This window comes from Leuciscus leuciscus (genome assembly GCF_965113295.1).
Source record: "Leuciscus leuciscus genome assembly, chromosome: 9".
Classification (NCBI taxonomy): domain Eukaryota; kingdom Metazoa; phylum Chordata; class Actinopteri; order Cypriniformes; family Leuciscidae; genus Leuciscus; species Leuciscus leuciscus.
The window spans coordinates 36,396,960-36,424,615 of record NC_138733.1 but is presented as its reverse complement, the minus strand read 5'-3'; the positions used below and the strand labels follow the sequence as shown (position 1 = coordinate 36,424,615).

Genomic DNA, 27,656 nt, shown 5'->3' with positions numbered 1-27,656 from the left:
AAGGTCTATGTGGCGGCCATAGGTGCTTACCACAGTCCTTTGGGTGGAATGTCTGTGGGGAAAAGACCCCTTGGTATCTCGTTTCCTTCGTGGCACTTGGAGGTCCTCCTCCCTTTCGAAATCGGACCAGGAGGCGAATAATTTGCTTTGCCCTGTTCGGGCGTTAGACGCGTATGTCCACAGAGCTGCCCTGTGGCGTAAAAGTGACTTTTGCTCCCCTAACAAGGGAGGTCCAGTGTCTAAGCAAAGGATGAGCAAGTGGGTGGTTGAGACTATCTCACTGGCTTATGAGGCGGCTGGACAGCCTTCTCCTTTGGCTGTCCGGTCGCTCTCTACTAGGAGTATGGCGGCCTCTAAGGCCCTTATATCAGGAGTATCGTTACAGGACGTCTGTGATGCGGCAGGCTGGTCCTCACCGCACACCTTCGTCAGGTTCTACTCTCTGGATTTAGACTCTACTCTAGGGTCTCATGTTTTGTCTTCTTAGTGCTGCTCACATGATTACACACAGGACAGACATTTGTAGCTATGGAGGCGTTGGTATAGACGTTCCCATAGCGTCAGCTTTTCGACGCAACGGGAGTTCCCTTGAAAGGGAACGCCTCGGTTACGACTGTAACCTCGGTTCCCTGAAGAGGGAACGAGCGTTGCGTCGCCTTGCCATATCTCCTTCATGCCTGTCAGCGCGACTTCAGACTTTACGAAGCTTTCGTTTTCTGTTTCGGGCCGGCTTTTATAGCTTCCTGGTACGTGACGTCACCCGCCTCTGACGTTCCGCCACACCATTGGACTGATTTTACATGTGCTTCAAGACGTCATCACGCAAAGCGTTCCCATAGCGTCAGCTTTTCGACGCAACGCTCGTTCCCTCTTCAGGGAACCGAGGTTACAGTCGTAACCGAGGCGTTTTTTTGTATGATTTGCCTTATCTGTTCAGCCTCTGTACTGTATGTAGTGACAAAAACAGACCTCTCTTTTGTTAGTTTCGGTGTATTCCTTTGTAGTAATGATGCCCTATCTATATGTTTGGCTCTGGTGTAAGCTTTTTGAAGAGTAGAGCTTCTATATCCCCTTTCCTTAAATCGTGACATCATCTCTAGTGATTTACTTTCAAAAACATGATCTTGGTCACAGATCCTCTTCACTCTCTGAAACTGCCCATATGGGACATTCTCTTTAAGCCAATTTGGATGGAAACTCTTGGCATGTAAAATTGTGTTTCTGTCTGTCGGTTTTCTATACACTGATGAATGCAAGGTTCCTTGGTTATCTTTTGAAATTGTCAAATCAAGAAAATGAATACACACTTTGCTATATTCTAAAGACAACTTGATGTTTGGATTAATGCTATTCAGATAACCATGAAATTCAATCAACTCTGTTTCCGAGCCAGACCAAAAAAGACATATATCATCAATATAGCGCCCCCACCAGATAATAAACTTGTGAAACACATTATTTTCTTGATTCAAAACAAAGTCCTCCTCCCATTTGCCCAGGTACAAACCTGCATAGGAAGGGCTGTAACATGCCCCCATAGCACAACCTTTTGTCTGTTTAAAGATCTTATCCTGGAAGACAAAAATGTTATTAGTCAAAGTCCATTCTGTTAGTGACAGCAAAAAATCAGTGGGTGGCATTTCATGTGCAGGGCGGCCACTCAAGAAATGTCTCAGTGCTGCAAGGCCCTGTTGATGGTCGATATTTGTATATAATGCTTCCACATCCATAGTTACAAGGAAGGTTTCAGAGCCTATATCTTGTAGCTCTTTGTTCTTGTTTAAAACATCAGTAGTGTCCTGGACATATGCAGGGAGTGCAGGTAGAAAAGGTTTGATGAAATAGTCAATATACTTAGACACTGCTTCTGTAAGGCTTTCGTTCCCTGAAATCACAGGTCTACCTGGGGGGTTCTCAAGACATTTATGTATCTTGGGTAACATATAAAAAGATGCCATTCTAGGATTCTCATTAAACAAAAATCTAAGTTCGGGGTCTGAGATCCAACCACTGGCTTTAGCTTGATGTAACATCCTTCCCAATTCCTCTTTAAGAGACTCCGTAGGATTATGGGTCAGTAGTTGGTAGAACTCTGTGTTATTTAACTGACGGGAAGCCTCTTTTACATACAAGTCCTTACTCCAAACCACAATTGCACCCCCTTTGTCTGCTTTTTTAATAACTAAATCTTCATCTTTGGATAGTGTTTCCAAAGCACTTTTTTCTTTGTGAGAAAGGTTACTTCGTTTGGATGCCCTTTTATTCTTAAACAAATTCTCAATATCAAAATTTACTTTTTTAGCAAATGTATGTAAAGAAGCATTTTGTACCAAAGGGCAAAAAGTAGATTTTGGCTTAAACCGGGGAAAGGAGTCTGTCTGACCTGTATCTGTGGAGCTTGTAGATGTTGGGGTCTGCTGCTTGTACCAAGTTTTGAGATGTAGATTTCTATAGAATCGAAAAAGATCGATTTTCGTGTCAAATTCCTTTCCTGGGTGGGTTGGTGCGAAGGATAATCCTTTAGACAGGACTCGGATGCTCTCCTCTGACAAGACCTTACCGGAGATGTTGATTACTGCCTGAGTCTGGCTTTGCTCCATGTCCATCTGGGTTCTTCGTGTCCTTCTACCTCTCCTCGTTCTCCTCTTCCTCTGCTTATGTCCCTGCTCCCTCCTCGTCCGCGTCCATGTCCGCGTCTCCATCCCCTCCCCCCTCTGGTGGGGTATGGTGGATGTTCTAAAAAATCCTCTCGAGAGGCCTGGGCTGCAGAGGATCCCGAGTTGTCCTCTTCTTCACTGCTAGTAAAGTTGAAGGAGACGGTTCTGGGTTTCCTACCAGCTGGGCGACCTCCATCTGGATAGAATGGATAGAATGGAATGGATAGAATGTATATAGATAAAGCTAAAGGTGCATTTATTAGATCCAGGGCCCGGTGGATTGAAGAAGGAGAAAAGAATACGGCATACTTCTGCAAATTAGAAAAACGCAGACAAGAATATAACTCGATTTGTAGTCTAACAGTTGATGGAGAGGAATGTACAGAACCCAAACGCATTGAAAAAGAAGTTTTCAATTTTTATAGGAATCTTTATAAATCTTCCTACTCAGAACAAAATGCCTCATCTTTTTTTGATAAAATTAACAATTTGATTCCTGTTATTGATGAAAATTTTAAAGAAGTTTGTGATGAGGAACTTGACTGAGAATTTGATGAGAATTTGACTATGCTATAAAAAAAATGGCATCTGATCGTTCGCCAGGACCAGACGGTATTACAACTAACTTCTATAAACACTTTTGGGAAGACTTAAAACAACTATTGTTTCAGGCAATAAATGAATGTATTAATCAAAAAGAACTGATGGAAACAATGAAACAAGGAATAATAAAATTGATTCCAAAACCTGGAAAAGATAAGAAAATATTAAGCAATTTAACACTGTTAAATACAGACTACAAGATTCTAACAACAGTTTTGGCAGCAAGATTAAAGACGGGTATATCTAAATTAATCAGCCCAACACAATCTGGTTTTCTTAAAGGAAGATCCATCCATAATAACATCCGCCTGGTCCTGGATCTTATTGATTATAATTATTTAATTAAGGAAGATGGTTTTATCTTTTTTTGGGGGATTTCCATAAAGCATTCGATTCAGTGGAACATTTATTTATTGTTAACACACTGAGACACTTTGGCTTTGGAAATAAGTTTCTTGATATGATCACTATGTTACATACAGATATTAATAGCTGTGTTTCCCTCTCAGAAGGTACATGTCCTAGATTTAAGGTTGAACGAGGAATAAGACAGGGCTGTAGTATTTCTCCTCTTTTATTCATTGCAGTGACTGAACTACTAGCAATTGCGGTTAAAAATTCGAATATTAAAGGTTTAGAGATAAACAACCACAAGTTACTCATAAGTCAGCTCGCTGACGAACTCTGTTTTTACAAAATAAGGAACAAATACCAGTGGCTGTAAAAGTAATAGAGCGGTTTTCACAAGCATCTGGCCTATATCTGAATCTGAGTAAATGTGAACTGATGAGCTTTCATAACTGTTCTGAATCCTCACTATGTAATATACCAGTCAAAAATGACATTAGATATTGTTGTGGCAAATTCATAGTTCCTTCTTGGCTCAGGTCTCAAAGAAGTTTCTCAGAGTCGAGGTTCCAGGTCAGAAGAATTAACTTTATCGTACAAACAACAAAGTGAGAAGCCGGCTGGCCATCCGGACATCCAAAGTTACATTGGCCAGTGTTCATGTCTTATACTTTTTTCATTTCATCAAGTCTCCAATAGATACTCTCAAATCTATCTCTTCCCCTCTGTCACGCCTGGTGACCTTGACACAATTAGCTCTATTGGTCAAACATCTCAAAACCTTACATAATGGTGTCCTGTTTCATACAGTATTTTGACACCTTGCATTTCTTATGCATACTGGGTATTTTTCCATTCTCTCATCCTTTCCAGACCTATTTTTTCATGCTTGTAATTTTTCATTGCATCATACTTAGACATGAATCAAGGGGAAATTCTTCAACAATATCTGAGGGGTATATACCGGGGATGGTGGTGGCGCAATGGATAAGACACATGCCTTTGGTGTGAGAGACCCGGGTTCGAATCCACTGTGAGACACCAATGTGTCCCTGAGCAAGACACTTAACCCCTAGTTGCTCCAGAGGCGTGCGACCTCTGACATATATAGCAATTGTAAGTCGCTTTGGATAAAAGCGTCAGCTAAAATGAATAAATGTAAAAATTAATAAATATCTAGGTATTTGGATTACCAAATCATCAGATACAAGTGAAAAAAAGAATATCCAAGATAATATTGATAAATGTGGAAAAACATTAAACAGTTGGCTACAAAGAGATTTAACATTATTTGGAAGAACGATGTTGACCAAGATTGAATAGAATCAATTTAAATTTTATTTAGAAAAATAAACATCACTACATTAGAAAAGGGGATCTGTTGAAAAATTATGAGGAAGGTGGCATAAAGGCAATCGACTTTGAAATTATGAATGGAATATTGAAAATGAAATGGCTCCAATCTTTTTTGAGGAACGGCGAAGAGATATGGTTCTCCTTACCGGCATATATCTTTGATAAAGTGGGAGGTATTACATTTTTAATAACATGTGACTTTGAAATATCTAAATTGCCCATAAAACTTTCAACTTTTCATCAACAGGTTCTGTTACAGTGGAAACTGATGTTTAAACATAACTTCAGTCCCCACAATGTTCCATTATGGAACAACAGAGTTATATTGTGTAGAAGGAAATCTATGTTTCTGAAAGACTGGTGGGAAAAACAAATATGGTCAATTGTTCATATATTGGATGAAAATGGTAATATTCTTGAATTGGAGGAATTTAATTCTAAATATAATATTAACTGCTCAATTGTGGATTACAACAAAGTAACACAGAACATTCCAAAGGTCCTTATTCAAGCAATAAAGAATAATTTTTTGAACATTGCATCACCAAGACTACACAAAATTAAAATCGATTATGTGGACCTGGTTGATACAAAATGTAATAATAAATTCCTTAAGCAAACTCTTGTTAACATTTTGTACCCGGGTAGAACAAGAAGCACTCTCTTTTTTCTTGGTTATAACAAATCTGAAATATATTCAATTAGAACAAAATTGCTAAAATATCCAATTCCCCCTAAATTTAAGGAAGTACATTTTAAAACAATAAATAAAATATATCCCTCTAATGAATTTGTAAAGAAAAGATTCAATTTTGAGGTAGACAATTGTCATATTTGCAACATTAATGTTGAAACAACTGAACACCTGTTTTATGAATGTCAACCGGCTCAGAATTTATGGAAATCTCTTCACAACCTGTTGTCCTCCAGGTCTATAAACATAGATTTCTTTTCATATCAAAACATTCAGATGGGTGTAATCCTACAAAATAAAAATGATGAGTTTTTGGTCAATAATCGAATTATAGCAACAAAATATTATATACATAAATGTCGATTTGCTAAGTCCTCCCCCACATGGTCTGCACTTAAAAATGAACTTTTGCTGTTCCAAAACTGTCTTATAAAGTTTGAGAATGCCCAGGCTAAAAAACTGCATAAACGTTTAATAACACTTCAGATGAGCTGAGTCCCTCTTATTTGGTTTGTTTTATGTTATTTATTTTGTTTGAGCTTATTTTTATTGTTTTGAGTTCTTTCAATCTAGTTTGTTCTCCCTTGTACATTATAGAAAATGTCTTTTCAGATGATTTGCTGGAGGTGTGACTTTTAGTTTATAATACAATAAGATTTATATTGTACATTTTGAGGATGTCATATTTTTTATTTATTTTTGTCAGACGTCTTTATTGTTTATTGTGATAAGAAAAAAGTTCAATAAAGCTGTTGTAAAAAATAAATAAATAAATAACATTCTAGTTTAAGAACAAAAAATAGTCAAGTCAAGTCATCTTCATTTATATAGTGCTTTTAACAATGTAGATTGTTTCAAAGCAGCTTTACAGAGATACACGTATAATTGATGGTAACAGAGATTGTTTTGGCTTTACTGTAACTACAAACACATACTACATTCACATATCAGTTTATTATATACATATTGTAAATCAATTAATTTATTGACTACAAACTACCAAAAATCAAAGTTCTGCTCTCTAACAGTTCTCTAGCTGGCAGAGCAGCAGCTGTGACGTCACAGAGAGCGCGGGTTCCATATGACGTCACAGACCCAGTTGATCAGGTCAGGACAGCGGCAAATATCAGACACATAATAAAAAGTGTTACAAACCCAGTCTACAAGCCAGAGACAGAGGAGTCGATCTAATATAATGTTTTCAAACTTCCCACTGGATCTGGAGAGCTTGTCCGAGGACACTCAACCGCCTCTGAGACGCAGGACAAGTGAGCCGACTAACGTTAACCCGAGAGACGCTTGGGAGAACCACACAACAGGTACCGAGTAAATACACATCAGAGCTGACACATAATTAATCCGACATAAATGGATTTGTATATAGCACAGCCAGGGCCTCCATAACCGTTATATCCCCTATATATAAAGTCCAGTCAAGACGGGCAGAAATACTAGCCTCGTTGTTCATTGGATATTGTTGAATTGTCACTCATCTGCAGTTAAACCAATTAATTTTTCCGTTTCAAATCGGGTGCCGGCTTCTGAAAGTTCGTGTAACGAACGCATCCATCAGTTCAGATGCTGCGTAGCAAAATAGTCACGCAAAGAAGCACAGCTCGTTATGCAGGTGTGTGAGTTGTCGTCATCTATTTTGGAGTGATTGCAATGTATTCTAAATATAAACTTGTACTGTAGATCAGCGTTTATTTCTGGAAAAATCATTCCCCGTCTATATGAGCATTTGTGTCGTGTCTTATAATGCGCGTGGATTGCGTGTTGATGGCCACAGTGATACTGATAAATCACGCCGTGTCGTTGTGGACAAATTGATGGAGAGATGTGACATTTTGTGTGTCCAGGAGACGTTCCTTGCCAAACAAGAACTGGAAGGCTTAAATTCCTTGCATAGAAACTTTCATGGAGCGGGTGAATCAACAACTGACTTAGTGCTAAAGTTGTCCGAGGGAGAATTCCTGGGGGGGTTGCTACTTTGTGGAATAGAAAATATGATCAGTTGGTTAATGTTATAAGACTGGGAGTTGACTGGGCTATTGGTATTGAGCTGTGTTGTAATGACAAGAAGATAATAATTTTGAATGTTTATATGCCATATGAGTGCATATATAATGAGGATAAGTACTTCAGTAGATTGGCATTTATCATGTCTTTTATTCAAGATAATTCTTCCACCTGCATATATGTTTTAGGTGACATGAATGCTGACATAACTGATGTAAACTCTTCATTTGGTAATCATTTAATGCAGTTTTGTACAGACAGTGGATTAATTTGATCTAGTAAGGTACTATTGCCAAATGATATATACTTATATCAGCGAGGCCTGGCTAGATCACAGCCTTTGTACAGTGGATGCCCATGACTCCATTGAGATAATGAAGATTGATTATGATCTGGCTACTACGGACCATATACCCTTTCTCATGGTGGTGAACACGGGCAATATACCGGTGTTGTTGCCTGTGGACAATGGCATTGATGCAGAGAAAATAAATTGGTCCAAAATTTCTAAGAAAGATCTTAATAGATATGTTGATCATTCAGATGCTCTGCTGGGCAATATTGAGGTCCCAAAAGATGCTTTATTGTGTCGGGATATGAACTGTAAGAATGTACAACACTGTAAGGATTTATGTTCCCTGTATGAAGCCATTGTGGAGTCTCTCAGTATCTCGAGTAGGCCTCTATATAAAACTAGGAAAAATGTGTGCATTGCTAAGCCAGGATGGAAGGATCACGTAGAAGAGCTTCATGTAGAGGCCCGAAATGCTTTTAAAAAATGGGCTAAGTCAGGCAAAAGTAGGCATGGCCCCTTGTTAAAAAAAAAGAAAAAAAAAAGACTAATGCCAGATTTAAATGTGCACTTCGCTATATTAAAAGAAATGAAAACATTATGAGGTCTGATTCACTGGCATGGAAGCTGCAAAATAAGAATGTTAATAATAAGGAAATTTCACAGTTATGGCGGAAACATTATTGTGAACTACTAAACTGTGTAAAAAGTAATCTGTTTGTGGTGGATAATGTGGAGTATAATGATGATGTTGTTATCACTTCTTCTGAAATCCATGAAGTAATATTGAAGCTAAGAGATAATAAGGCATGTGGTCCGGATCATATTACAGCTGAACATCTTAAACTTGCCAGTAAGAAACTGTGTCCTCTGGTGGCTATGTGCTACACAGGGTTTTTTGTTCATGGAGAGTTACCTGATTCTATGCTGTCTGTTGAGCTGGTACCTGTTATCAAAGATATAGTGGGGAAGCTGAATAGCTCAGATAATTATAGGCCAATAGCTTTGGCCAGTGTTATGTCAAAAGTGCTGGAGATAGTTATATTGTGTAGACTTGAGAGGTATATCCTGTCTACTGATAATCAATTTGGTTTTAAACGAAAGCATGGTACTGATTTATGTATTTTTGCATTAAAGGAAATTTTAGATAAATATAATAAACAAAATTCCACAATGTTCTTGTGCTTCATTGATGCTTCTAAAGCATTTGACCGTGTTAATCATCAAAAATTGTTTTTAAAATTGAATCTTGGTCTATTGGTATTCTCATCAGACAATGAAAGTTAAATGGGGGAGTGTAACATCAGCTCCCTTTCAAGTGACCAATGGGGTTCGCCAGGGTGGAATTTTGTCTCCTTTTCTTTTTAATGTGTATATGAATGATTTGTCTGTGATTTTAAATGCTTGTGGTACAGGTTGTAGGGTTGGTGACTCACTAATTAATCACCTTATGTATGCTGATGACTTGGTCATTTTTAGCCCATATAGTGCAGGTATACAACAGCTTCTGAGACTATGCACACAGTATGGTGTGGATTTTGATATAAAGTATAATCCAAAAAAGAGTAAAATTATGATTATAAGGAGTAGAGAAGATAGACAGTCACACTTTCCTGACTTCTATCTATCTGGTACTGTATGTATGCACAGATATTACATATCTGGGCCATATTATTGCAAATGACCTGTCCGATGACAAGGATATTTATAGGCAGCGTCGTAAGCTGTATGCTCAAGCGAACATGTTGTGTCGTAAGTTTAGTATGTGCTCTGTCCCTGTGAAGATCTCACTCTTTAGAACGTACTGTACACCATTGTATACTGCCTATCTGTGGTGTCGTTATAGGTAAGGCAGCATTAGAAAGCTCATAGTGGCTTATAATGACAGCATGAGGCTGCTGCTAAGAGTTCCAAGAGACTCCAGTGCAAGCCATATGTTTGTTAGTGTTGGGGTACCTACCTGTGCTGCAGTTTTACCTAACTTGATGTATAGATTTATGGGTAGGGTGTCTGAGTCAAAAAATGACCTAATCGCTGTGCTGGTTAACCCTGGACGTAGTTCTGTAAGATTTTCGTCCAGACTGTGGAACCACTGGCGTACATGTCTGTATGTTAGACACTGAACACTGTGGAAGTTTTTTTATTTATTTTTTTATGTATTATTATGTATGTGTCTCGTATTGTATTATGGATCCCTCTGGGTCTGAAATAAAGTTTGGTTTATACCCTGACATCACTTACGCCAGTAATAATAGTTTAGATTTTTTTCTTCTGCTCAGTAGCGATCGTGTCTTTCTCTTCCACTTGATTTGTGTATAGCATATTTAAGGTAACAATGCAATACATAATATCATATTACTGATATCAATAATATGACAATATCTGCAGTCAATATTGATTAAATGGGAGGGAAAAATCCTGCCCAACCGCAGCTTTTTATCAAAAAAATGATAAAAGCACTTATGTTCATCTACTGTGAATAAATGAATAAAACATTAAAATAACAACAACAACAATAACATCTTCATTAAACAAAAAAGAGATTACCTTTTAAGTTTGATTAATATGTAAATACAGTACTGGTAAAAAGCCTGGACCCATTACTATTTTTAATGTTTTTGAAATAAGTTTCTTATTATTCTCTACAAGCCTGCATTTATTTGATCAAAAATACAGAAAAAAACAGGAATATATAAAAAGTGATAGTGAAGACTTTTTTAAAACAACTTTTTAATAATCAAAAATCCTTAATATTTATAAAATAAATATTAAGCACCATTTCTAACATTTGATAATACATTAGATTATAAAGTTTTCTGAAGGATCACGTGACACTAAATTCAGCTTTGCATCACAGAAATATATTTTAAAGTATAGAACCATTATTTTAAATTTGAATAATATTTCACTATATTATTTTTCTGTATTTTTGATCAAATAAATCCAGGCTTGATGAGCATAAGAGACTTTTCAAAAACATTAAAAATAGTAATGTGTCCAAACTTATGTTCTGTGTAAGTAAAAATATACTAAATTTAAAATTAAATGTTGTATAAATAAAAAGGTAAGGAATCATATTTGTTTCAAGTGTTTTTTATTGGGGGTGGGGGGCCTCCAACATGAATTTTGCCTAGGGCCTCCTAATGTCTAGAACCGGCCCTGAGCACAGCATATCAGCAGAACTGTGCTTGTAATGGGCTTTCGGTGCACAAGATGGCGCCAGTGAGCTTCGGCGATGCGCTAACTGAACTGCTTTTTACAGAGTCAACCAATAACCAGAAGCTCATGCTGGAATTCGAAAAATACCATGGGCTATACTTGAAGGTTCACAACGTTGAGCAGGAATGTGAGCAGCAGCTGCACAGCATGGAGGAGAGAAAGACCCGAGCCCTGGAGGACATGATGCAGTCTTACGAGGCCAAGCTGGAGGAGAAGACGATGCTGTTGAACCAGGTAAAGGAAACTACGAACACTTAAGCCACATTCTCTGCTGAAAAACCCAGCATGAATTCCATGTTGGTCCAGGCTGGTTTATTATAGTGCTGGTCCTGCTGATGGACCAACACACTCATTCTGTTCTCAAGCAAAAATGTTTCCCATGCTGGTGACCAGCAAACCATGTGAAGCACCAACGGAGATACAGTAGTGGCCAAAAGTGATGTCCGGCCTAGGAAAATTGACATCTTCACCCTTTATTCAAATATTATTGAAAAATGTGTTGTTTTATTTGTGATAACGCTATGAAACATGTCAAATTGTGTGGACGTAATTTTTGGCCAGGCTGTCATACAAAGAAATGATGAACACATGCAAATACAACAGAGAACCAATGATATATTAATCACTGATTATGTTGTAGTCAGTGTATCCTTTGTCCTGTGAGCTTTTTTGTTTTTCTATGATTTTTTTTTGTTAGCATACTAGTAAAATAAAACCTGTTGCTCTAATTTACCTTTTTTCCAAATAATTTAGTCAGATAAATATCTTAACCAATTTTAGTGTTTTGTTCTTCACTCATATTTAAAATATATAAAAAAAAAGTATGTATATATATAAAATATTTTCCCCATATTTTGATGGTTTAATCAAACTTGTAGAGTAATAAAAAATCCCTTCTGGACATCACTTTTGACCACTACTGTATGTTTAATAATTTAATTATTCAGTCTTTGGCTGTCAACCTCCAAAAGAAAAAAAAAAAAGACCACCATATGATCCATATTAGTGTGATTGTCGTTATATAAGTCTTGTGAAGTCCTACGATTGTGTGAGGAGCATATTGAAATTTGCTAACAGAATAATATCTTGCCCTTTTCTTTCCACCTTGCAGTTTCAGGATGAACCCCAGCAGAAGATACGGGAATTAGAAGAATACATAAAGAAACAGGAGGTGGACACAGATATCGAAATCTGTGAATTCCGCATGAAATACGAGCAAAAACTCGAGGAACAAAAAGTGGAACAAAGTGAGACCACAGAAAAGTTGGTGAGTGACTATAATTCGGTTTTGAGTTCAATCCTGCAAAGTACAGTGTATAAAAGACGGCATACTGTATATGCAGTGAGCTGAATCTTATGTAGGTTGGGTTGTGTGTCGTATAGCGTAAACGCCTGCAGTCGGAAATTGATAACGGGAACTTGGAGATTGATACGCTGAAGCAGGAAGAGCAGGAGCTACAGTCGCAGATCATATCACTGGAGAAGGACATCACTAAGTTGGAGGTCAAAATTCAGAATAAAGATGGAATTATGCAGGACAAGGTGAGCACACATGAACCCTGTTCATAATGACATGAGGAAAAGCAAGTCAAGTCAGTTTTATTTAAATTGTAATAAGCAATTTGTCTTTCTATGCTGAAGTTGATCATTCTGAATGACAAGACACAATCACAAATCATGCGTCTACAATCAGTCTCTCCTCGTCCATATTTGATGATCAGTATTCAAGAGCAGCACTTTGTTTTGTTCCAGTGAGATTTCAGTGTGGGCACCACTATCAGACGCAATCCTGTAGAAATCAAGTGACTAACGGTCGAGTCTGATTAGAACTAAAATTCACATTAACTCTCGTCACTTTTTATCCCTGTTCCTTAAACAACATTTGCCTTTCTAAGCAGTTGTAGACGGATTACAAATTGCTAATTTCGCACCCTCCAAAGTCATAGAAACCACTCCAAGTAATTAATCTATCATATTTATTATTAATACAGACATATTAATTTGTATAGCACTTTTCATAAATGGAATGCAGCTCAAAGTGCTTCACAAGCATAAAAACAAATATTGGGAATACAAATTCACACAATGCCAATATAAAGATATTCGAAAACAACTATAAAAGGTTCACTATGTAAAATAAAGGTATTGGCCATATCATTTCACCTCAATATCAATATATATAATGATAAAACATTTTTTTTAAAACTACAAGAGAATCAGAAGGTAAAATATTGCTATACTGATAAGCAACTCAAGAGTCTCAAGGTTCCATATTTTGTGACAGAAGTGATATTTGGACAGAAATGTTATTAATTTGTTACGGCAGAATGCATACAATTAAATTCAATGGAATGTATGTCACCCGGTGGCATTTTTGTGATATCAACTTCAAATTTGGAACACAACTTGGTTAGATATATGGCTTTGATTTTATAGTAATTTTATTGTAAAAAATATTTATTAAAATGTATATTTTATTTAAAAGAAAAAATTATTAAGTACAGTATATTTGATTTACTGTAAATTTAAACTTCATACTTTCATTTTTTGAAGTGCTTTCACTACAGCAATAATCTGCTGAATGTTTTCTTTAAAACAAGACCAAACTAGCATTATTGAATAAGAACCAAGTTTTAATAGTGCATTTTAATGCCCATTCTCAAAAAGGGGGGTGACAGTTAACCATTATGTGACAAATCAACCGTTTGGTTGAGCATGTTTTTGAAAAATTATTAAAAACATACTAAAGTTTTTTCATGGCATCAAGTAACATAATTTTGTAAAGTTAGGGCTCTTACAGTGTAATATGTCACAAAAATATGCTTACCTTGCAAAATTTCACCAAAAACAGTTCACATGGCAGGAGTGATTTTTGTTTGTTTCTGTAATCCATGTGTGAGGAAGTGTTGTGACAAGTGCTGTTGATTGACAGTGTGACATCTAGTGGATTTTTTTTTGGCATAACATACCTCAACCAGATGGTAGAGATGGCTCAATCAGCTTGAGTTAAGTTAAGTACTCATCTAAATAAAATTTAGTGACTCAGAATGTGCTCAACCATGTGGTCTAGAAGGCAGACAAAGGGTTAAAAAGATATGTCTTAACCCGCCTTTTTAAAATATGAATGCTAGTATTCACAATCCAAATTTCTGGAGCACAGTGGCTAAAAGAAGTACCACCAGATTGTTTAAGATTAGCGCTAGAGGATCGTAAACTACGAATTGGAACGTATCTCGACAGACAGTCTGAAATGTATAAAGATGCCAGAAATGCAGTGTTTTATAAACCAATAAAAGAACCTTAAAGTCATTCCTTTGATGAACTGGTTACCAATGTATTTCCATTAAAACCGGTGTAATATGCTCTCTCCTTTTTAATTTCATTAGAACTCTGTTTGCTGCATGTTGTATCAACTGTATAGAACCCTTAGGCAAGCCAGTGTACATAGCATTACAATAATCAAGAGATTAGAGAAGATAAAAGCGTGAATGAGTGAAAGATGTGCATTTGAAGTAAACATTGTTGATAAATAAATGTATTATGGTTTAAGAAAATCAATCACAGAGCCTCAAGTAGTTTAATTAATATTGGCAAAAACAAATTTAGTATTGTATTCATGCCATCTGAGTCCAATGGACTGTACATGAAAGGAATATCTGCTTTGTCTCAACAGGAAAAGAGCATATATGATCTGAAAAGGTGGAATAGCGCACTTAACAATTCGCTCGAAATTACGAAGTTCAGCTATGAATTAACGAAGGAGGAGCTTGCAGCAAAAAATCATCAAACTGAAGAGCAGAAGGAGCAGATCCAGGAGGTGTTTTACTGCATATATGTCATGTCTCACACAACTATAAGTGACTTTGCAACTACATGTCAACTAACTCTCATTAATTTGCAACTGCATGTCAAATAACTATCACTAAAGTATTAGTAGACTGTTAGGGTTTGGGTTAGTTGAAGAAGTCGACGTGTACTTGCAAAGTTACTTATAGTTAGTAGAATGTCCAAAGAGGACTATCGAAATAAAGTGGTATCCAGAATACATTGTCAGATGTAAATAAAAACAATCATTTTATATAAACCAGGTTATTGTTATGAACACAGTGTGATAAAAGATGTTTGTGTGTGTGTGTTCCAGATGGCGGGAGAGTTGAAGGAGTTCCATGAGACGAACACAAAACTGGAACTGAAAATTGATGAACTGAACTTAAAATTGAAAGCCAAAGACAAAGATTTACACAAAGAAATGAACAAGGTTAGTACTGTGTTTGTACTGCGAACTTACTGTTCCTTAAATTTAGAACCCACTGTCCATATTTAATATTTCCTTCAATAAGTCATAAATGATAAAAGAATTATAAAATTAGTTGGTCATTGACAATTTTTACAGACTTAATACATTATGTGTGCAATAATTTATTAAGAACATAATTAGGGATTATCAATTATGTAAAATACTTGGGTATTTTCCTTGATTACTATACTTAAGTATTATTTTGGGGGATTTAATCTGAATGCTTAGCTTAACTACATTTTCAAAGAAAAATAAATTAAACTTTTTACTCCTTACAATTTTATTTTGACTTGAAAGCACTCCTATATTTTTGCAATGGTGTTTTGAGATTTGACTTATTTTTATAACATCAAAATTGATTGGTCAGTGGTAGCTGTCTACGACATTGTGAATGACAATTAAATCAGTAATTTTACTTCAAAGAGAATTTAAATAAAAATTCGGTCACACTTTAGTTTAGGGTCCAATTCACAATGAACTTACTATTAACTATGACTTTTGTCTCAATAAACTCCTTATTACTGCATATTAATAGTTAGTAAGATAGTTAAGTTTAGGAATTGGGTAGGATTAAGGGATATAGAATATGATCATGCAGAATAAGGCATTAATATGTGCTTACAGCCAGTATCCTAGTAATATATGCATACTAATAAACAACTAGTTAATAGTGAGAATTGGACCCTAAACTAAAGTGTTACCAAAAATTCATATTGGCCATTATTAAAGGGGTCATATAATGCCATTTTTGTACAAGCTAATATGATTCTTTAGGGTCTAAATTAAAAGTTTGTAATATGCTTTAATTAAAAATTATCATTAGTATTGTAAGAAAACACTCATGTTACCTGTTTTCAGCACGCCATTTAAGTGCATGGGTCTTTAATGATAATGAGCTTTGCTCACCCTGCCCCTCTGTTCTGTGCGTACACCGTTTGAAATAATAACACAATAACCATAACGCGTTGTTCATTATAAACGTGGGATTATTAATTATATTGAGAACGTCGTACATAGAAAACATGCCGTAATGTACCTGAGTGTAAACCTTAGCCGCATTCATCGTGAAGCGTGCAAGCGATTTGCAAAGATTAATATAAAGGTTAATAAAACGTTACACTCACTTCTTCTTCTAGAGGTGCAGCAGGAACACGAATAGTTGGTACCGATCCTTTTTTCAGGAGCAGCTTCTTAGCAAAACCAGCACTGACCTCGTTTGTAAAGCAGTCTGGTGTGTCAAATGATGATTCGCGCAAACATGAAAGCATTGACGTTGATCGTGGGGAATATTCCCTTCGAAAACAAAACTCAGCCACTGCGTCTTCAGCGGTTCGGATTTAGGAACAACAAAATGACTGCTGTGTTCGTTATTACACCCAAGAACAGAACACCACAATCGCTTAGACGCCATTATGCTCATAGACATCACTCCAGTGAGCGTATCAACAATGACGTGCGGACTATGATGACAGACAGCTCCCTCACGAGCGAGGGCGGGTCTGTGTTGAAACGCTGCTGTCAATCAACAATCGTGGGGAGGGGCGTCCGACCGTGTGACGTCACTAGGTCGAACGGCTTGATTTGAGAGATTGGAAAACATATAAGGAGATAAAAAAAAAACACTGGATGGATTTTTATCATTTTATGATGGTTGTGTACAGTCACTGCCAACACACATTTCAGTACAATCAACTGGTAAAAGTGCATGTACCATTATATGACCCCTTTAAACGTTTTTTATTAGATGTTATGAACCTTGAAAACAATTAGCTATTTATTGACGTTTTTACCAGGGAGTGGAAAAAGTATTGTAATTATATTATCGTTATTTTTTGCTATTGTTCTATTTTTATAATACTCGCGTACAATTTAAAATTGTAAATTTTTGCTTTCACTCAAGTATGTTTTTGACTAGATATTTTTAATCAAAGGTGCAGTAAGCAGTTTCTGAGAAACACTGTTGATATTTGAAATCAACCCAAACAAACACACCCCTCCCTTAATTTCTCCACCCCCAAAATGCACAAACACGCAATATACGAGTGGATGTCTCTCTATCATAGCTGAAGCAAAATAATGCTTCAAAATAAAGAGAAGACAAACGAACGACAAGGTAGAACATACAGTACACAAGAGTATATACAAGCAAGAGTTTGTTGTAAGCCGCCAGTAGCACAGCAGCTCCAGACAAATAATGACACTCAGAACTGTCCTGTTACTAGAGCTAAACAACAGAAAATCTTGTTTTCTGTGAAACAAAGCAAAATTGTTACTCGCGTATGAAGCAGAAACAACGCAACCTCGCCGTCTGTTTTCAGGCCTTCTAGCTGGAAAACTTTACTAATATTAACGTGGGTCCTAAAGCTCTTGCCTGATTATAACCCTTCTTTTTCCACTTACCTTTTCTCTTTTGTAAAGTCTCTCAGCAATCTTTCTTTCTACAGTCTATCTTCAAATCTCTCTCTTGCTCACTCTCTCTCATCCCCCATTATGAGTGTATATGCCCCCTACTGCTGATTGGCTGCAAGTTTGTTGTAATTGCTGCTCCGTTCACTTTCAACAGCGTTTCTCAGAAATGTACCTTTAAGTAAAATGTTCACTCAGTATCCATACTTTTAGTTTGAGTACTTTTACACCCCTGACAGAAATAATTTTCATGCTATTGACAATAACCAATAAATGGCTGTTTTGTACAGTATATTCTTTACAGATCTTAAAAATAAAAAATTCTATTAACTAAAATTAGTACTAAAAGTGAATAATAAAAGTGAACTTCTACATTATGATATACAGTATGGAAAATTTTCATTTTGAGGTTTGCTAAAGATGACCTTTAACAGTATTATTTATTATTAATTATTTTGTAAATTGTTTTTAAAACTGACCTTTATGGGAACATTAGTTGACAATGAAATAGTCAACTAATGTTCTAGTTGTACTATAATTTACGAGTGCCTATCCTGATGTCTTCTCCAGGTGCAGGACTTTGGGGTTCTGATACAGAGATTTAAAGCTGACCTTCACACATGTGTGGAATGCATTCAGGACCCAAAAAGACTGAAGGACAACATTATAGAGCTCTATAAATGTTACGTTCAGCCGTCAGATATGGTAAGCTCAAGACGTTGGGGTTATTATTCATATTTCTGTCTATTTTGACCTCCAGTGAAGCGAGCTTGTGTTGTGTTTGTCTGTAGGTGGAGAAAGTGGCAGTGGACACAGATATGGAGAGGGAAAACAGCAGACTGAGGGAGCACTATGAGAAGATTATCACTACTATGAAGAAACAGATTAGCAGAGATACAAACGACTTCCAGGCCAACAATACGACGAAGCTGAAGGTGAGAGGAACAAAAAATGACAGTGTGGAAATGAGTATCTTCAGTCTAAATCGGACACGTGCATGTAGAAATCAAGCGTAGCGTTAGTTCTGGCAGGGTCATGTCAGTAATGCAGATCCACGTCTACCTATAGAAATATAATCCCAGACAGCAACATAGTGTCGGCCCAGATCCGGCCCACATCTGGTACAATGTGGATTCCTTGTGTACCAGATGTGGGCCGGATTTTCCTTAAGTCATTGTTTCTGTTTGTGTGAAAGTTCTCACATCTGCCATCTGTGTTCAGGAAAATGTAGATCTTTTGAAAGAGATCAATGATCTGCGTCAGGAACTGCACACAGTCCGAACGCAGCTGCACAACTACGAGAAGTAAACCAACTTCAACAAGAACAAGGGGCTCTGCTAACACAAGAGGTGACCCATGTTGACTTGAAGCTGATCGTTTTTGGTACGTTCTTTACATCTTTACAAATGTTAACCTTTCAGGATTGAAACAAAATGCCACTGGATAATAATGGACCAACTCAGATGTTAATGTTGGAGGTTCTCAGCTGCCCTTTTTCTGTCCTGCTTCAGGTGCAGCTTCAGCAGGGAGGGCTGGCTTGATGACGGAGCAGAGAATTCATAGACAATTGGAAACGTTTTTGGGGCAGACCTGACCTGTTGAAAAGAGATGGTATTCATCCCTCCTGGGATGGTGCTGCTCTTCTCTCTAGTAATATGGCACATAGTCTTAGAGCTCAAACATGACAATCTGGGCCTCAGGTCAGGAAGCAGACAGATTGGCTAAACCGACCGTCTGCTAGCTGTCTCACGTCACCGAGGTCAGATAAATCCCATCACATAGAGCCTCTTTCACTTAGATATCATCACATATTAGAGACTGTGTCTGTTCCCCGAATTAGTAAATACCAAAAACTCCTAAACCCATTCAAGGGTAAAAATTTAATTGATGTTCAACAAATAAAAAACAGATATAAAAAGGATGAACAAATGATAAAGCTCGGGTTGCTGAATATTCGATCCCTTACCTCAAAAGCACTCATTGTTAATGATATGATTACAGACTAAAATCTAGATGTGCTGTGTTTGACAGAAACCTGGCTAAAACCAAACGATTACGTTACTTTAAATGAGACCACCCCGCAAGATTACTGTTATAAGCATGAACCTCGTCTGAAAGGCAAAGGGGGAGGTGTTGCTGTAATTTATAGTAATATCTTCAGAATTACTGAGAAGTCTTGTTTTAAATATAATTCTTTTGAAGTGTTGTTGCTAAATGTAACACTATCTAGTGTAAATGATAAATCACGTTTAACATTTGTGCTGGCTACTGTATACAGGCCACCAGGGCACCATACAGACTTTATCAAAGAATTTGCTGATTTTCTATCAGAGTTAGTATTGGCTGCAGATAAAGTCCTAATTGTTGGTGATTTTAATATACATGTAGATAACGAAAAAGATGCATTGTTATTGGCATTTAAAGACATTCTTAACTCTATTGGAGTTAGAAAACACGTGTCAGGACTCATTCTCGTAATCATACTCTAGATCTAAAATTATCACATGGAATCAATGTTGATGCCGTTGAAATTCTGCAGCAGAGCGATGACATCTCAGATCATTATGTAGTCTCGTGTAAACTTCATTTAGCCAAGGCTGCAAAGCCGACTCCGTGTTACAAATATGTTAGACCTATCACTTCTGCCACTAAAGATTGCTTTATTAATAATCTTCCTGATCAGTTTCATCATCTCAGCATCCCGGATAGCTTAGAAGAACTAGATATTGCGACAGAAACTTTTAACTCTCTCTTTTCCAGCACTTTAGACACAGTTGCTCCTTTGCGCTTAAAGAAGATTAAAGAAAATAGTCCAACGCCGTGGTACAACGAGCACACTCGGGCCCTTAAGAGAGCAGCCAGAAAAAGGGAGCGCAACTGGAAGAAAACAAAACTAGAGGTATTTCGCATTTCATGAAAAGAGAGCTCGATTGCATACAGAGAAGCCTTAAAAGCTGCTAGATCTGCTTATTTTTCAAACCTATTAGAAGAAAATGAACAAAACCCTAGGTATTTATTTGAAATAGTAGCTAAACTAACGAAAAATAAATCTTCAACCCCAGACGTTTCCAAGCAGCTCAGCAGTAATGACTTTTTGAATTTCTTTACTAACAAGATTGATAATATCAGGGAGAAAATTATAACTATGAAACCGTCTACTACAGTATCGCATCAGGCAGTGCATTGTAGTCTCCTTGAAGAAAAATTTGATTCATTCGTTGCTATAGGAGAGGAAGAATTTACTAAACTCGTTAATTCATCTTAATCGACAACATGTATGTTAGACCCTATACCGACTAAGCTACTGAAAGAGATGCTTCCAGAGGTCACACATCCTCTTCTCAACCCTTGTACATTGTTCAAATTCACTACCCTTTCGTTATGTTCGTGGCTGAAAACAGCCACTACTTTAAACTGCTGTAAAAATGTATCAGATAAATATTTTTTTCAATTTTTTTTTGCATAAATCTATTAATCAACCTCAGTCCTGATCAAAACTACTAAATGTTTTTTAAAAAATTAGGATTTTAACTCTTTAATTGCCAAATTCATAAATTATGTCACTGATTTGGGGAAAAAAACACACAAAATGACTTATTTTCAGTTATAAAATGTGATTGTGGACTGGATTTTTTTGGACCTTTTATCACAGTCTTGGATATGTCAAAGATTAGAAACAACATTGGTTTTGATGCATTGTTAGTTGTTGTGCAGCATCAGATTTTAACTTTTTTTTCCCTCATTTACTGTCCGTGGCTGTTTTTGCCCCATTGACTTCCATTATAACCACATTTTTTTATTGGAAAGCCATGACACCATATAATCATGCATTTTTTATTGTTGGTGGTTTTCCCTGTTGGGAAGAGGTAAAATTGGTCATTTTTACTGTTGATAACCAGGTGGCACCATTAACCCTTTAGATAGGCCTGTGCAAAAAAAAAAGCTTAGTTTCTGGCTTTTACATGGAGTTATATGGAGTATAATAGCATATTGTGTGTGTGTGTGTGTGTGTGTGTGTGTGTGTGTGTGAGAGAGAGAGAGAGAGAGAGAGAGAGAGAGAGAGAGAGAGAGTGAGAACTCACCTTGATGTGTCTGAGAAAATCTAAATATGCACCTCAGCTCTCAGAACTACATGGAGTAAACAAAAACAAAGTAAGTGTATTTATGCAACTGCTGCCTTTTGATGGTGAGAAATGCAGACTAAACAAAAACAAAGCAAGTGGATTTAAACACTTGCATGCAAGCATGCTGGTCATTTGATGGTGAGAAGAGCAGCAAGCAACATGAGAAAGGGCTTGACTTGTAGTGAAGTTTTAGAGATGATTATGTAGCCTGACCCCTCCAGCGAGCTGCAGGATGTATCGTCTTCTCCCTCTGACACCACAGACTCAGGAGAGTCAGATCCTGATTTGGATGTGGCACCCTCATCATCCTCTCTAGCTTCCACTGAAGGCGAGGAGGATTCGGAGGATCCTGGATCTGGGTGGATTGGGAGAAACGGCGAACTGTGGTTTTCCACCAACGTGGAGACAACTCCCTTTCTTCAGCCTGCCAGAGGAGTGACTCCAGGGCCGACGCGCTATGCCATCGCAAGGGTCCAGAACAAGGATTCTGTGTTCAATCTGTTATTACGGAGGAGATGATTGACCTCATTGTCAGCATGACCAACCTCCATGGGCGCTGCACAATGAGAAACTGGACCGGGGTGGACTCCACAGATCTCCGTGCCTACATGGGGCTACTGATTTTGGCCGGCGTCTACAGGTCCAGAGGGGAAGTCCACACGTTGCCTGTGGGATGATCGCAGTGGTCGTGCAATTTTTAGAGCCACCATGTCCCTCTCAAGATTCCATGAAATCAGGCGATGCGTCCACATTTCCCACAGAGATCTGATTGAGCAAGCTTGTCCTCTCTACAGCGAGCTGGTCTTTGCAGCTTGTCGTCAAAGCGCAGAGCTCTGCTGATTTCATGGAATCTTGAGAGGGACATGGTGGCTCTAAAAATTGCACGACCACTGCGATCATCCCACAGGCAACGTGTGTACTCCTCTCTGGACCTGTAGACGCCGGCCAAAATCAGTAGCCCCATGTAGGCACGGAGATCTGTGGAGTCCACCCCGGTCCAGTTTCTCATTGTGCAGCGCCCATGGAGGTTGGTCATGCTGACAATGAGGTCAGTCATCTCCTCCGTAAAAAAACAGATTGAACACAGAATCCATGTTCTGGACCCTTGCGATGGCATAGCGCATCGGCCCTGGAGTCACGCCTCTGGCAGGCTGAAGAAAGGGAGTTGTCTCCATGTTGGTGGAAAACCACAGTTCGCTGTTTCTCCCAATCCACCCAGATCCAGGATCCTCCGAATCCTCCTCGCCTTCAGTGGAAGCTAGAGAGGATGATGAGGGTGCCACATCCAAATCAGGATCTGACTCTCCTGAGTCTGTGGTGTCAGAGGGAGAAGACGATACATCCTGCAGCTCGCTGGAGGGGTCAGGCTGCATAATCATCTCTAAAACTTCACTACAAGTCAAGCCCTTTCTCATGTTGCTTGCTGCTCTTCTCACCATCAAATGACCAGCATGCTTGCATGCAAGTGTTTAAATCCACTTGCTTTGTTTTTGTTTAGTCTGCATTTCTCACCATCAAAAGGCAGCAGTTGCATAAATACACTTACTTTGTTTTTGTTTACTCCATGTAGTTCTGAGAGCTGAGGTGCATATTTTGATTTTCTCAGACGTATCAAGGTGAGTTCTCACTCTCTCTCTCTCTCTCTCTCTCTCTCTCTCTCACACGCACATAATAGCATATTGTGTGTTTGTGTGTGTGTGTGTGTGAGAGAGAGAGAGAGAGAGAGAGTGTGAGAACTCACCTTGATGTTTCTGAGAAAATCAAAATATGCACCTCAGCTCTCAGAACTACATGGAGTAAACAAAAACAAAGTAAGTGTATTTATGCAACTGCTGCCTTTTGATGGTGAGAAATGCAGACTAAACAAAAACAAAGCAAGTGGATTTAAACACTTGCATGCAAGCATGCTGGTCATTTGATGGTGAGAAGAGCAGCAAGCAACATGAGAAAGGGCTTGACTTGTAGTGAAGTTTTAGAGATGATTATGTAGCCTGACCCCTCCAGCGAGCTGCAGGATGTATCGTCTTCTCCCTCTGACACCACAGACTCAGGAGAGTCAGATCCTGATTTGGATGTGGCACCCTCATCATCCTCTCTAGCTTCCACTGAAGGCGAGGAGGATTCGGAGGATCCTGGATCTGGGTGGATTGGGAGAAACGGCGAAGTGTGGTTTTCCACCAACGTGGAGACAACTCCCTTTCTTCAGCCTGCCAAAGGAGTGACTCCAGGGCCGACGCGCTATGCCATCGCAAGGGTCCAGAACAAGGATTCTGTGTTCAATCTGTTATTACGGAGGAGATGATTGACCTCATTGTCAGCATGACCAACCTCCATGGGCGCTGCACAATGAGAAACTGGACCGGGGTGGACTCCACAGATCTCCGTGCCTACATGGGGCTACTGATTTTGGCCGGCGTCTACAGGTCCAGAGGGGAAGTCCACACGTTGCCTGTGGGATGATCGCAGTGGTCGTGCAATTTTTAGAGCCACCATGTCCCTCTCAAGATTCCATGAAATCAGGCGATGCGTCCACATTTCCCACAGGGATCTGATTGAGCAAGCTTGTCCTCTCTACAGCGAGCTGGTCTTTGCAGCTTGTCGTCAAAGCGCAGAGCTCTGCTGATTTCATGGAATCTTGAGAGGGACATGGTGGCTCTAAAAATTGCACGACCACTGCGATCATCCCACAGGCAACGTGTGTACTCCCCTCTGGACCTGTAGACGCCGGCCAAAATCAGTAGCCCCATGTAGGCACGGAGATCTGTGGAGTCCACCCCGGTCCAGTTTCTCATTGTGCAGCGCCCATGGAGGTTGGTCATGCTGACAATGAGGTCAGTCATCTCCTCCGTAAAAAAACAGATTGAACACAGAATCCATGTTCTGGACCCTTGCGATGGCATAGCGCGTCGGCCCTGGAGTCACGCCTCTGGCAGGCTGAAGAAAGGGAGTTGTCTCCACGTTGGTGGAAAAGCACAGTTCGCCGTTTCTCCCAATCCACCCAGATCCAGGATCCTCCGAATCCTCCTCGCCTTCAGTGGAAGCTAGAGAGGATGATGAGGGTGCCACATCCAAATCAGGATCTGACTCTCCTGAGTCTGTGGTGTCAGAGGGAGAAGACGATACATCCTGCAGCTCGCTGGAGGGGTCAGGCTGCATAATCATCTCTAAAACTTCACTACAAGTCAAGCCCTTTCTCATGTTGCTTGCTGCTCTTCTCACCATCAAATGACCAGCAGGCTTGCATGCAAGTGTTTAAATCCACTTGCTTTGTTTTTGTTTAGTCTGCATTTCTCACCATCAAAAGGCAGTAGATGCATAAATACACTTACTTTGTTTTTGTTTACTCCATGTAGTTCTGAGAGCTGAGGTGCATATTTTGATTTTCTCAGACATATCAAGGTGAGTTCTCACTCTCTCTCTCTCTCTCTCTCACTCACACACACACACACACACACACACATAATAGCATATTGTGTGTTTGTGTGTGTGTGTGAGAGAGAGAGAGAGAGAGAGAGAGAGAGAGGGAGAGTGTGAGAACTCACCTTGATGTGTCTGAGAAAATCTAAATATGCACCTCAGCTCTCAGAACTACATGGAGTAAACAAAAACAAAGTAAGTGTATTTATGCAACTGCTGCCTTTTGATGGTGAGAAATGCAGACTAAACAAAAACAAAGCAAGTGGATTTAAACACTTGCATGCAAGCATGCTGGTCATTTGATGGTGAGAAGAGCAGCAAGCAACATGAGAAAGGGCTTGACTTGTAGTGAAGTTTTAGAGATGATTATGTAGCCTGACCCCTCCAGCAAGCTTCAGGATGTATCGTCTTCTCCCTCTGACACCACAGACTCAGGAGAGTCAGATCCTGATTTGGATGTGGCACCCTCATCATCCTCTCTAGCTTCCACTGAAGGCGAGGAGGATTCGGAGGATCCTGGATCTGGGTGGATTGGGAGAAACGGCGAAGTGTGATTTTCCACCAACGTGGAGACGACTCCCTTTCTTCAGCCTGCCAGAGGAGTGACTCCAGGGCCGACGCGCTATGCCATCGCAAGGGTCCAGAACAAGGATTCTGTGTTCAATCTGTTATTACGGAGGAGATGATTGACCTCATTGTCAGCATGACCAACCTCCATGGGCGCTGCACAATGAGAAACTGGATCGAGGTGGACTCCACAGATCTCCGTGCCTACGTGGGGCTACTGATTTTGGCCGGCATCTACAGGTCCAGAGGGGAAGTCCACACGTTGCCTGTGGGATGATCGCAGTGGTCGTGCAATTTTTAGAGCCACCATGTCCCTCTCAAGATTCCATGAAATCAGGCGATGCGCCCACATTTCCCACAGGGATCTGATTGAGCAAGCTTGTCCTCTCTACAACGAGCTCTGCTGATTTCATGGAATCTTGAGAGGGACATGGTGGCTCTAAAAATTGCACGACCACTGCGATCATCCCACAGGCAACGTGTGTACTCCCCTCTGGACCTGTAGACGCCGGCCAAAATCAGTAGCCCCATGTAGGCACGGAGATCTGTGGAGTCCACCCCGGTCCAGTTTCTCATTGTGCAGCGCCCATGGAGGTTGGTCATGCTGACAATGAGGTCAATCATCTCCTCCGTAAAAAAACAGATTGAACACAGAATCCATGTTCTGGACCCTTGCGATGGCATAGCGCGTCGGCCCTGGAGTCACTCCTCTGGCAGGCTGAAGAAAGGGAGTTGTCTCCACGTTGGTGGAAAACCACAGTTCGCCGTTTCTCCCAATCCACCCAGATCCAGGATCCTCCGAATCCTCCTCGCCTTCAGTGGAAGCTAGAGAGGATGATGAGGGTGCCACATCCAAATCAGGATCTGACTCTCCTGAGTCTGTGGTGTCAGAGGGAGAAGACGATACATCCTGCAGCTCGCTGGAGGGGTCAGGCTACATAATCATCTCTAAAACTTCACTACAAGTCAAGCCCTTTCTCATGTTGCTTGCTGCTCTTCTCACCATCAAATGACCAGCATGCTTGCATGCAAGTGTTTAAATCCACTTGCTTTGTTTTTGTTTAGTCTGCATTTCTCACCATCAAAAGGCAGCAGTTGCATAAATACACTTACTTTGTTTTTGTTTACTCCATGTAGTTCTGAGAGCTGAGGTGCATATTTAGATTTTCTCAGACACATCAAGGTGAGTTCTCACTCTCTCTCTCTCTCTCTCTCTCTCTCTCTCTCTCTCTCTCACACACACACACACACACACACACACACACACACACACAATATGCTATTATACTCCATATAACTCCATGTAAAAGCCAGAAACTAAGCTTTTTTTTTTGCACAGGCCTATCTAAAGGGTTAATGGTGCCACCTGGTTATCAACAGTAAAAATGACCAATTTTACCTCTTCCCAACAGGGAAAACCACCAACAATAAAAAATGCATGATTATATGGTGTCATGGCTTTCCAATAAAAAAATGTGGTTATAATGGAAGTCAATGGGGCAAAAACAGCCACGGACAGTAAATGAGGGAAAAAAAGTTAAAATCTGATGCTGCACAACAACTAACAATGCATCAAAACCAATGTTGTTTCTAATCTTTGACATATCCAAGACTGTGATAAAAGGTCCAAAAAAATCCAGTCCACAATCACATTTTA

At 39.1% G+C, this 27,656-nt stretch overlaps 1 protein-coding gene across 1 annotated transcript; it reads left to right on the top strand.

Moving 5' to 3' along the window:
- The first annotated feature begins 6,707 nt into the window (after positions 1-6,707).
- Positions 6,708-20,726, top strand: LOC309506733 (cilia- and flagella-associated protein 57-like). The gene is made up of 10 exons (XM_082180675.1): positions 6,708-6,977; positions 11,232-11,422; positions 12,300-12,455; positions 12,572-12,730; positions 14,862-15,005; positions 15,330-15,446; positions 18,462-18,596; positions 18,683-18,826; positions 19,113-19,274; positions 19,403-20,726. Exons 1-9 carry the CDS (start codon positions 6,854-6,856, stop codon positions 19,197-19,199), a joined length of 1,257 nt encoding a protein of 418 aa, XP_082036801.1. The 5' UTR covers positions 6,708-6,853; the 3' UTR covers positions 19,200-19,274; positions 19,403-20,726.
- The last annotated feature ends 6,930 nt before the right edge of the window (positions 20,727-27,656 follow it).